General features: G+C 44.0%; 1 protein-coding gene across 7 annotated transcripts in view; it reads left to right on the forward strand.

Annotated features, from left to right (window-relative positions):
• The first annotated feature begins 1,945 nt into the window (after positions 1–1,945).
• The window catches only part of CCDC77 (coiled-coil domain containing 77), a 39,001-nt gene continuing 28,242 nt past the window's right edge, over positions 1,946–12,704 (forward strand). Inside the window, exons 1-3 of one of the 7 annotated variants that reach the window (XM_024256430.3) lie at positions 1,946–2,105; positions 5,926–5,979; positions 10,260–10,313. In XM_024256430.3, the coding sequence (XP_024112198.1) occupies positions 10,276–10,313 (38 nt within the window). In that variant the 5' untranslated portion in view covers positions 1,946–2,105; positions 5,926–5,979; positions 10,260–10,275. The other 6 variants (XM_024256429.3, XM_054526639.2, XM_054526640.2 and 3 more) reach the window with 6 other exon arrangements.

The following is a 12,704-nucleotide window of genomic DNA, read 5'->3' on the forward strand; positions in this document are numbered from 1 at the left end:
TCTAGCTATGAAAGTACTACTTGGCATCTTCTTCCAATAAAAGGCTGGTTCATATACATTGAAAGTCTGTAGTTTAGTGTAGCCACCTTAATCAATTACCTTAGCTAGCTCTTCTGAATAACTTGCTGCAGCATCTACATCAGCAACTGCTGCTTCACCTTGCACTCTTTTTTTTTTTTTTTTTTGAGACGGAGTCTTGCTCTGTCGCCCAGGCTGGAGTGCAGTGGCGCAATCTTGGCTCACTGCAAGCTCTGTCTCCTGGGTTCACGCCATTCTCCTGCCTCAGCCTCCTGAGTAGCTGGGACTACAGGCGCCCGCCACCACGCCCAGCTAATTTTTTTGTATTTTCAGTAGAGACGGGGTTTCACCATGTTAGCCAGGATGGTCTCAATCTCCTGACCTCGTGATCCGCCCGCCTCGGCCTCCCAAAGTGCTGGGATTACAGGCTTGAGCCACCGCGCCCGGCCCACCTTGCACTTTTAAGTAATGGAAATAGCTCCTTTCCTTAAACCTCATGAACCAGCCTCTGCTAGCTTCCACCTTTTCTTCTGCAGCTTCCTCACCTGTCTCAGCCTTCATTTTATTGAAGAGTTAGGACTTTGCTCCAGATTAGGCTTTGGCTTGAGGGAATGTTGTGGCTGGTTTGATATTCTATCCAGACCACTCAAACTTTCTATATATCAGCAATGTCTGTTTCACTTTCTTATCATTTGTGTGTTTACTGGAGTAGCACTTTGAATTTCCTTCAAAAACTTTTCCTTTGCACGCACAGCTTGGCTAACTTTGGTGCAAGAAGACTGGCTTTCATCCTGTCTTGGCTTTCAACATGACTTCTTCACTGAGCTTAATCATTTTCAGCTTTTATTTAAAGTAAGAGATCTGTGACTCTTCCTTCCACTTGAACCCCCACTGTAGGGTTGTTAATTGGTCTAATTTCAATATTGTTGTATCACAGGAATAAGGAGGCAAGAAGAGAGGGAGAAAGGCAGGGAGACTGCTGGTCTGTGGAACAGTCAAAACATCCATAACATTTATGAATTAAGTTTGCCATCTTATATGGGCATGGTTCATGGTGCCCCTAAACAATTATAATAGTAATATAAAAGATAACAGATCAGCATAACATATACAATAATTATGAAAAAGTTTGAAATATTGTGAAAATTACCAAATGTGGTGCAGAGACACATAGTAGGCCTGTGCTGTAGGAAAAATGGCGCAGATAGATTTGGTTCCATGCAGAGTTGCCACAAACCTTACATTTGTAAAAACAGTTACCTGGGAAGCCCAATAAAGGAAAGTGCGAGCCTGTAGCAGATGCACGTTCCATTTGACATCCTTAGGACTCACACCAGCGAAGGGCCCCAGCTTTTCCATACCAGTAGCTGCAATTCTGAGACGAAAGTGCTTTTCCTCCACCTTTACACCTTGCTTTCTGGAAAGATAAGACCATAATGGATTTTGAACTTGCTATTATCATTAAAGCCCAGTGTCTTACATTTCTCCGGAAAAGGAAGCAGTGTCTGCTATGGAACAAATAGTAGAATTTTAATACATAGTCCCCTGACCGTATAAACTGAACCTCAGGTCCTATCCTGGCTCTAGGCCTCCGGGTTATGGAAGAAGAAACTTTTCTTAAAATCTTGATCTTCTTGAGACAAGCTTGGAAATTACAACATATATGTACCATGAACGCGAAGTACCTGAGCTCAAAGCAGTTGAGCAATCTTAAGTGGGGTTGCCCGAAAGTGGTGCGTTCTGACCCCAAACGTCACACTACCCGTCCCTGGAGGAGCGGGTTGCAGCTCAGCTGCATCGCCCCGCGCAGAGCTGCATGCAGAAGAAAACTACATTTCCCAGACTTCTGCGCGGCCAAGATCACCGCGAGGAGGGGCGAGATGGGGCGGGTCTCTGTGTGAAGGCCCTTCCCATTGGTGCGCAGTCCAAAGGGCCGTGTAAACTTCTTCGCGATTGCACGGGTTCAGGGACGCTCAGTGGCGCCGCGACGCTGCTTGGTTTGACTTTTGTTTTTCAGTTGAGTTCCCTGACTCGGAGTCTTAGTGTGTCATGAGTATAGAGTTTCGGGTTTGGAGTGAAGGGGTTAGGTAAGAGGCCTTGGGAAGAAAATCTGGTGAGGGAGAAGTAACTGCGGAAGCAGTGCGGAGGAGAGGAACGTGAGCCTGAATGTGGTGTCCGTGGAGGGGCTGGGGACCGGAGGAGGAAAGTTCCAATGTGCAAAGGGAGAGACCTCAGGAGTGCTGGAGGGTTGGGACCTGGAGCAGTAAGGGAGTCGAGAATGGGATGAAGTGGAAAAAGGAGTACGGGATTCGGACGCCCTGGAGATGGGTTCCGGTATACGCTCACCCCACGCTGGTCTAGCTCTCAGTTTCTTCATTTGTAAAATAAGAGATAATGAAAATACTTAACAGTTGTTGGGATAATAAAATAAATTGCACAGATTTGTCACATGGCTAAAAGAAAAAAATTCAAAGGCTACACAAATGTTAATTGTTAGTAGACAAGCTATAAGAATATATCTAAGCAAGGATATTGGAGATAGGTGCAGAGACGCAAGCTGAAACCCGTTAATTTACCTATAAACAAAGGCATTGTTCCTTTGGAAGAGACAATGAAGAGTAAGACGCGGTTTCTATCTGTAGGGAACGCACGCTAGCATGAGAGAAACGATAGCAATAAAGCACTCTAATATGTTGACTTGCAGAGAATTTCAAAGGCAGTTCTTTTGCAGTTAGATCATTTTTGCTAAATCATTTTGGATGGGGAGACTCAGCAAAGAGAAAAAGGAGGTGGTATTTAAGATGAGTTTTCATGTACAGACTAGATTTTGTTAAGTGAAATTATGAGGGTTGTGGAGGGAGTTGTGTTCCAGCTAGAGGGAAGCTCATGAACAAAGGTATGGAGGCAGGGAAGTTATCTGGAAACGGTACATTTAGGAGAGTAGAGGGAAATAAGGTAGGAAAGTTAGGTTTGGCCCTTATGTAGAAAGCCATGAATTCTAGGCTAACAAATTGAATTTAATGCTTTAGGCTATGAGGTGCTACTGATGTATTTTATTAAAGAAAATGGTCCAGGAGAGGCAAGGAGTAGGTAGAACCGTTAAAGTGTTGTAGTGGTGTGGGTAAGAAGTATTGAGACTCTGAATTAACGTGGTCATTGTGGAGATAAAATATACAAGATATTCATATGGTTAGACAGGAGGTTCAGGAGAATGAGTGATCAAATGATGAATTTAAGTTGCCAACTCCCGGTTGCTTGGAAACGCTGAATTAGTAACTAAAATAGGAAAGTCAGAAGGGGCATGTTTGGATAAAAAGATGATGTGTGAGGTTTAGGAAATGTTAGCTTTGAGATGCTAAAAAAAAAATACCTAACTTGAGTGATTTCTTTTTTAAGGTAAACATTTCAAGTGCCAGTGGGACTATGGGTGAAAATGTCCAGTACATTTTTGTTAATTCAAATTAAGAGGTTGAAAGAGATGTCGTTTATTTATTCAACATGTAATTGTTACTTACTGTATGCCATGTAGTGTTTTAGATGACAGAGTTAATAATAAAAACAGGAGGAATAATGATGTTCCCAAAGAAATGGTTAGAGGAAATGATAAAGAAAGTTGAAGACAGAATCTTTGAGCCAAAGGAGTAAAATTGTCAATAATAATAATAGTCCACGTTTACTGAGTGCTTATATATGTGTCAAACACTGTCACTCGGCCCTGTATTCATTATGTCATTTAATCTGTACACCAACCTATGACACAGAAGTAACTGAAATTTAGAGAGGATAACTTGCCTGAGGTACACAGCTAATAAGAGGCAGGGCTTTGACTCAAACCCAAGTCTGATATCAGAGCCCACATTCTCAACTACAAAGCAATATTTATTTTTATTATTATTTTTTTTCCAGGTAAGGTCTCACTCTGTCACCTAGGCTGCAGAGCAGTGGGGCAATCTCAGCTCAGTGCAGCCTCTGCCTCCCAAACTCAAGCAATCCTCCTGCCTCAGCCTCCTGAATAGCTGGGACTACAGGCACACGCCACCACTCCCAGATAATTCTGTAATTTTTGTAGAGACAAGGTTTCATCATGTTGCCCAGGCTGGTCTCAAACTCCTGACCTCCAGCAGTCCATTCACCTTGGCCTCCCAAAGTGCTGGCATTACAGGCATGAGCTACTGTGCCCGGCCTATTTTAATTTTTTTTTGAGACAGAGTCTTGCTCTATTGTCCAGGCTAGAGTGCAGTGGCACGATCACTGCTCACTTCAGCCTTGAACCCCCAGGCTGAAGTGATCCTCACACCAAGCAGGTGAGACTACAATGCCACTGTGCCCAGCTAATTTTTAAAATTTTGGTAGAGACAAGGTCTTGCCATGGCCTGGCCATGCCAAGGCCGGGCCCCAAAGCGATATATTTTTAAAGGGTAGTTGGCACTACCAGGCACAGTGGCTCACGCCTGTAATCCGAACACTGGCAGGCAGAAGTGGGTGGATCATCTGAGGTCAGGAGTTCAAGACCAGCCTGGCCAACATGGCGAAACCCTGTCTTTACTAAAAATACAAAAAAAAAAAATTAGCCAGCCACAGTGGCAGGTGCCTGTAATCCCAGCCACTGGGAAGGCTGAGTCAGGAGAATCACTTGAACCCGGGAGGTGGAGGTTGCAGTGAGCCAAGATTGTGCCACTGCACTCCGGCCTGTGCTGGACAGAGTAAGACTCTGTCTAAAAAAATAAATAAATAAATAGGTAGTTGGCACTATCTAATTAAGAATACAAGTGAAGGAGTAACTATTGGATGGAGGAGGATAGAAACAGAAAAGAGCCATTGAATTGATTAATTTGGATGTCTGCTGACCAATAAGAGCTTGGTTAGATGTCATAGTAGAAGCCCGAGGCCTGGCTCAGTGGCTCATGCCCGTAATCTCAGCACTTTGGAAGGCCGAGGGAGGAGGATTGTTTGAGTCCAGGAGTTCAAGGCCAGCCTGGGCAACATAGCAAGGACCCATCTTGCAGCTAGAGAGGTGAGTGTAGACAGCTTTTTGTAGACCTGTGCAACAGTGAGGACAGTCACTATGAAGGAGAAGAGGGATTGCAGGTTGTTAGAAGGGTCTTTCAAAGCTTCAAATTACTTTTTTTTTTTTTGAGATGGAGTTTCGCTCTTGTTGCCCAGGCTGGAGTACAATGGCGCGATCTTGGCTCACCACAACCTCCGCCTCCTGGGTTCAAGCGATTCTCCTGCCTCAGTCTCCTGAGTAGGTGGGATTACAGGGATGCACCACCATGCCCAGCTAATTTTGTATTTTTAGTACAGACGGGGTTTCTCCATGTTGGTCAGGCTGGTCTTGAACTCCTGACCTCAGATGATCCGCCCGCCTCGGCCTCCCAAAGTGCTGGGATTACAGGCATGAGCCACTGTGCCCAGCTGCTTCAAATTACTCTTAAATGGCTTTGAAACAGTGAAATTTAACTTTAAGTTGTCACCCATATCCATACAGTGGAATTTTATTCAGCCACAAAAAGGGATGAAGTACTGATACATGGTACCACATAGTTGAACCTTGAAAACATTATGCTAAGTGAAAGAAGCCAGTCACAAAAGGCCATATACTATGTGATTCCATTTATAGGAAAGTCCAGAATAGGGAAATCTGTAGAGACAGTAGGTTAGTGGTTGCTTAGGACTGGGAGACAGGGATAATAGCTGAAGGACACAGGGTTTTTTTCTTGAAGTGACGAAACTTCTAAAATGGACTCTGGTGATAGGTACACATATCTGTGAATATACTAAAAATCATTGAATTGTACACTTTGAATGAATTTAATGGTATATACAAATTACATTCCATAAAGCTATTTTTTTAAAAAAATGTTACCTATAATCCTTCCATGCCAATCTAATAACTTTATTTTCTAGGTTATTTGGACAAGAGGCAAATTGACCGAATTTGGAGAAGTATTTTGGAAAGAGGTGAGTTTGGAGGAGGAGAGTAATCTTTTAAAGGAGAGAATTAGAAGAAGAAAGACGGCATATTTGAAGGGTTGGCTGTAGAAGAAAACAAATGGGATGAGAGAAGCAGAAACAGATTTTTAAATCTAGATTGAATAGACTGGCCAGCAGAAGAAAAGGATGTTTAACAGTCTTTCAAATTCATATTGAGAGTTGCATATATATATGTGTGTGTGTGTGTGTGTGTGTGTGTGTGTGTGTGTGTGTTCAGTAAATATTTATTAAGCACTTAACTATGAGCCAGGCACTATTTAAGTTACTAGGGATACAGCAGTGAACATAATAGATAAAAACCCGCTGCCCTTAGTGAGTTTGCGTATTCCAGTGTAGAGAGACAGACATTAAATATTAGATAGTTATAAGCGTTTGACTTTTTGTTTGTTTGTTTGTTTGTTTGAGAGAGGGTCTCACTCTGTCACCCCAGCTGGACTGCAGTGGCATGGCTCACTACAGCCTTGACCCCCTGGTGCAGGCGATCCTCCTACCTCAGCCTCCTGTTTAACTGGGACTACAGATGTGTGCCACCACATCTGGCTAATTTTTTGTAGGGACAGGGTTTTGCCATGTTGCCCAGGCTGGTCTCAAACTCCTGGACTCAAGCAGTCTATCTGCCTTGGCCTCCCAAAGTGCTGAGATTACAGGCGTGAGCCACTTCAACCAGCCAAGGTTGTAAGTGTTAATGGAGAAAAATAAAACAGAGAAGAGGGATGAGGTTGGTAGAGTGGTCAGGAAAGACTTCATCAAGAAAGTGACATTTTAGCCCTGCAGGAGGAGAGGGAGGAAGCCACATAGATAAATGGGGAAAGAACATCATAGCAAAGAGAACTACAGGTACAGGGACTCTGAAGTAGAAGTGTGCCTGGCACTTCTACTGGCCAGTGTTTTTACAGCAGTGAACAAGGATAAGAGTAGTAGGTGAGGTCACAAAAGTAATGAAGTTGGCCAGATCATATGGGACCTTGTAGGCAATTTTAAAGACCTTGACCCTCTGAGTAAGATGAAAAGTCATTGGAGGCTTTTGGGCAGAGGAGTTTTGTGTTTTGACATATATATATTAATGTGTTGAGAATACACTGTAAGGGATAAGGTTGAAAATGGAACAGGGGGACCAGGCGTGGTGACTCATGCCTGTAATCCCAGCACTTTGGGAGGCCAAGGCAGGTGGTTTACCTGAGGTCAGGAGTTCAAGACCAGCCTGGCCAACATGGTGAAACCCCGTCTCAACTAAAAATACAAAAATTAGCCAGGCTTGGTGGTGTGTGCCGGTAATCCCAGCCACTCAGGAGGCTGAGGCAGGAGAATCACTTGAACCCAGGAGGCGGAGTTTGCAGTGAGCCAAGATTGCGCCATTGCACTCCAGCCTGGATGACAGAGCAAGACTTTGTCTCCACAAAAAAAAAAAAAAAAAAAAAAAAAGTGGAACAGGGAGACCAGTTAAGAGACCGTTGTGGTCATCTGGGCAAGAGATAACGGTGGGTTGGAAGCCAAGTGCAGTGACTCATGCCTATAATTGTATTACTTGTGTGGCTGAGGGGAGAGGATTGATTGAAGCCAGGAGTTTGAGACAAGACCAGGCAACAAAGCAAGACCCTGTATCTAAAAAAAACAAAAGCAAAAACAGTGGGCTGGACCAGGGCAATGAGGGCATAGGTGATAAGTAGTTGTCAGATTCTAGATATTTTGATGAGCTAGCCAGTAGGATTTGCTAGTGGGTCGTGTGTGGCATGTAAGACAAAGAGAGGAGTAAAATTTCTCCAACCAAGTTTGTTTGTCATAAACAACTGGCAGCATAGAATTAGTATTTACTGGAATGTAGAATTCTGAGAGAAGAGCAGGTTTTTGTGGTGGGAGGTATGTGTCAGGAGCTCAGTTTTACACTTGGCGAGCTTGGGAGACCTGCTAGACATCCACGTGGAGAGACGGAGTAGGCAGTTAGATGTGTGAGTCTAGAATGGAGGGCCGAGTAAGGACTGAGGCATCAGTTTGAAAACTACTAATGTGTACATGCTATTTAAAACGGTGAGACTTCAGGAGATCACCAAGGCAATGAGTAATGACCAGTAAGAAAAGGGGACAACCAGGAAGAGGTGTCCTGGAAGCCAAACAAAGAAAGCTTTGAAGGAGTCAGGGAGAGAGGCACTGTGGGGTTCTGAGCAGGAAAATGGTATATGGAAGTAACAGTGGTGATTATCTCTTTTCATACTTTTACACAAAATTCTTTCCCAAAGGACTGAAGAATTTTTTTTTTTTTTTTTGAGACGGAGTCTCGCTCTGTTGCCCAGGCTGGAGTGCAATGGCGCAATCTCGGCTCACTGCAAGCTCCACCTCCCAGGTTCACGCCATTCTCCTGCCTCAGCCTCCTGAGTAGCTGGGACTACAGGTGCCCACCACCACGCCCAGCTAATTTTTTGTATTTTTAGTAGAGACGGGGTTTCACCATGTTAGCCAGGATGGTCTCAATCTCCTGACCTTGTGATCCACCCACCTCGGCCTCCCAAAGTGCTGGGATTACAGGCGTGAGCCACCGCACCCGGCCGCAGGACTGAAGATTTTAAGCAGATTATACCAGGTAGAAGGACATAACAGAACATCATATGACTTGCTCAGAATCAGAATGGATTGACAGAGCATGCTTGATAAGAAAGCTTTCACCAAAGCAATAAAAAAGCCTCTATCCCCCTCTCTTTCTGTCTCTGTCAGTCGTATAACATGGTGCGGCATTCCCTTTCCAGCCATGAGGTTTATCTTCATGAACATTTCTATAATAAGGTTGCTTAAAGCACAGGTGTGGCATTCCCTTTCCAGCCATGAGGGTTATCTTCATGAACATTTCTATAATAAGGTTGCTTAAAGTACAGGTGTGGCATTCCCTTTCCAGCCATGAGGGTTATCTTCATGAACATTTCTATAATAAGGTTGCTTAAAGTACAGGTGTGGCATTCCCTTTCCAGCCATGAGGGTTATCTTCATGAACATTTCTATAATAAGGTTGCTTAAAGTACAGGTGTGGCATTCCCTTTCCAGCCATGAGGGTTATCTTCATGAACATTTCTATAATAAGGTTGCTTAAAGTACAGGTGTGGCATTCCCTTTCCAGCCATGAGGGTTATCTTCATGAACATTTCTATAATAAGGTTGCTTAAAGTACAGGTGTGGCATTCCCTTTCCAGCCATGAGGGTTATCTTCATGAACATTTCTATAATAAGGTTGCTTAAAGTACAGGAGTTCAAGATCTTGCGTTATCCGTTGAGATGGAGATTATGAAGAGCCTTTTAAAGTTTATAAGTAGTTTTTTTTTCTTTTGCTTAAGATAATGGAGAAAGCACATGAAATAAAGATAGCATCGTGGCTTTGTATTGATTTTAAATTTGATATAGTGCGTGCTCTACCTTAATTTCCACTTACTACTTCTGTTTTTGGAGAGGGCAGTGGGGGCAGGGGAAGTCAATATGTTGGTGAGGCTGGCCTTAAACTCCTGGGCTCGAGCGATCCTCCCTCCTCAGCCTCCTGAGTAGCAGGGACTATAGGTGCGGGCCACTGCACCTCGCTCTATGTACTGTTTCTTGCTTATTAGAGACTTTTTGGCATCTCCTCCTTCTATCCTATAACTTCAAGGAAAAGATTGTAGATTTGTTTTTTTGTTACTGCAGATAACAAGGAGACCTTTCTACTTTGTGTGCTTATCCATTTAAATATTCAATGCCATTCCGATTTTTATTTGAAAATAATTATGAGGAGTACCTTTTGAAAATTCAAAAGGCATGAATTTCAGGATTTGGAGATACTTTAAAGAATACTACATTTTAGGCCAGGCGTGGTGGCTCACGTCTATAATCCCAGCGCTTTGGGAGGCCGAGGCAGGTGGATCACAAGGTCAGGAGTTCGAGACCAGCCTGGCCAATATGGTGAAACCCTTTCTCTACTAAAATACAAAAATTAGCCAGGCGTGGTGGCGCGCACCTGTAGTCCCAGCTACTTGGAAGTCTGAGGCAGGAGAATCGCTTGAACCCAGAAGGGGGAGGTTGCAGTGAGCTGAGATCATGCCACTGCATTCCAGCAACAGAGCGAGACTCTGTCTCAAACAAAACAAAACAAAACAAAAAAAACTACGTTTTAAAACATCAAATTCTTTCCAAGAAGCAAATATGATGATGTTGAAGAGGGAACCAGTCTATGCATCCTGTACTGTTTTTATTTTTTATTCTTGACCCCTAATTATGAATTTTTGTGTATTTGATAGGTGTGAAAAAGACAGCATGAACTTTACCCCAACACACACCCCTGTCTGCAGAAAGTAAGACATTTGCTTATTTTCAAGTTGTTAAGAAATCAAGACTTGTATAGCCTTACTCTAAGTTAGCATAGGAACTGGAAAGGTATTGGAAACATATTTCCTAAAGGTTTTTTTTTTTTTTTTTTGAGACAGTTTCACTCTTTGCCCAGGATGGAGTGCAGTGGTGCAATCATAGCTCATTGCAGCCTTAACCTCCTGCACTCAAGCAGTCCTCCCGCCTCAGCCTCCCAAAGTGCTGAGATTACAGGCATAAGTCACTGCACCCAGCCTGAGACAACCCCTTTAGAAAATATGAAATGTCGGCCGGGCACAGTGGCTCACGCATGTAATCCCAGCACTTTGGGAGGCCGAGGTGGGCAGCCTGGCCAACATGGTGAAACCCCATCTCTACTAAAAAAAAAAAAAATTAACTAGGCATGGTGGTGAGCGCCTGTAATCTCAGCTACTTGGGAGGCCGAGGCAGGAGAATTGCTTGAACCCGGGTGGTAGAGGTTGCAGTGAGCTCAGATTGCGCCACTGCACTCCAGCCTGGGCAACAGAGCAAGACTCCATCTCAAAAAAAAAAAAAAAAAGAAATGTTAAGTAAAATAGTATTTCTCTCACAAGTTTTTAATGATTGGGAAAATGTTTAAGTTTTCTTCATGCTAGTTGACAAATTTTAGTATCTGCATGCTTATTTATTAGAAGTGAGCACATATATTAACTGTAACTCAGAGCTTCTAGTATAGTTTCTCCACTGTGCTGTCTATTTTGTTATGTTATAAATTGCAGACAACCAAATTGGATTTATTTTCACAGGAGGGTTTCTCTTCTTTTGCACTATTTTTGTTTTTTTTTTTGTTTTGTTTTTTGAGATGGAGTTTTGCTCTTGTTGGCCAGGCTGGAGTGCAATGGCGCGATCTCGGCTCACTGGAACGTCCACCTCCCAGGTTCAAGTGATTCTCCTGCCTCAGCCTCCCGAGTAGCTGAGATTACAGGCGCATGCCACTACGCCTGGCTAATTTTTGTATTTTTAGTAGAGATGGGGTTTCACCATGTTGGTCAGACTGGTCTTGAACTCCTGACCTCAGGCAATCCACCTGCCTCGGCCTCCCAAAGTGCTGGGATTACAGGTGTGAGCCGCCGTGCCCAGCCTGCAATATGTCTTTTTTTGTTGTTTTTTGTTTGATTTGTTTTTGGAGATGGAGTCTCGCTCTGTCACCCAAGCTGGAGTGCAATGGCGTGATCTCGGCATTTGAACCTGCCTCCTGGGTTCAAGCAATTCTCCTGCCTCAGCCTCCCGAGTAGCTGGGATTACAGACGCGTGCCACCATGCCTGGCTGATTTTTGTAATTTTGGTAGAGACTAGGTTTCGCTATGTTGGCCAGGTTGGTCTTGAACTCCTGACCTCAAGTAATCTTCCCACCTTGGCCTCCCGAAGTGGTGGGATTACAGGCTAAGTTTTGTATTTTTGGTAGAAACTAGGTTTTGCTGTGTTGGCCAGGCTGGTCTGGAGTGGCGTGATCTCGGCACTTGAACCCGCCTCCTGGGTTCAAGCAATTCTTCTGCCTCAGCCTCCAGAGTAGCTGGGATTACAGATGCGCGCTACTATGCCCGGCAAATTTTTGTATTTTTGGTAGAGTCTAGGTTTCGCTATGTTGGCCAGGCTGGTCTTGAACTCCTGACCTCAACTAATCTGCCCGCCTTGGTGTCCCAAAGTGGTGGGATTACAGGCATGAGCCACTGCACCCGGCCTGCAGTATGTCTTATAACAATTTTCTAATTGTTACTACATGGTCTCCCTTAGTTTATATTCTGTTTTTTTAAATTATCTTTTTAGTCTCTAATGGATTTTATTTTTACTTCTTTAGAGACAAGGTGTTGCTATGTTGCCCAGGCTGGACTGGAACTCCTAGGCTCAAGCAATCCTCCCACCTCGGCCCCCTGAGTAGCTGGGACTGCTCAGCTACTCAGCTGTGCCACCATTCCTGGCTCTAACATGTATTTGAATCCAGCTTTAAACCATTAGTACTTGGAAGATAATTAATAAAATTATTTACTATCCTGTAATATCAAACTTTCCTTTTTTTTTTTTTTTTTTTTTTTGAGACAGAGTCTCGCTCTGTCGCCAGGCTGGAGTGCAGTGGCACGATCTCGGCAGGCTGGAGTGCAGTGGCACGATCTCGGCTCACTGCAACCTCTGCCTCCTGGGTTCAAGCAATTCTCCTGCCTCAGCCTCCCGAGTAGCTGGAACTACAGGCACACACTGCCACACCCGGCTAATTTTTTATTTTTGTATTTTGGTAGAGACAGGGTTTCACCATGTTGCCCAGGCTGGTCTCGAACTCCTGAGCTCAGGCAATCTGCCTGCCTTGGCCTCCCAAAGTGCTAGGATTACAGGTGTGAGCCACT

This window comes from Pongo abelii, chromosome 10 (assembly GCF_028885655.2).
Source record: "Pongo abelii isolate AG06213 chromosome 10, NHGRI_mPonAbe1-v2.0_pri, whole genome shotgun sequence".
NCBI lineage: Eukaryota > Metazoa > Chordata > Mammalia > Primates > Hominidae > Pongo > Pongo abelii.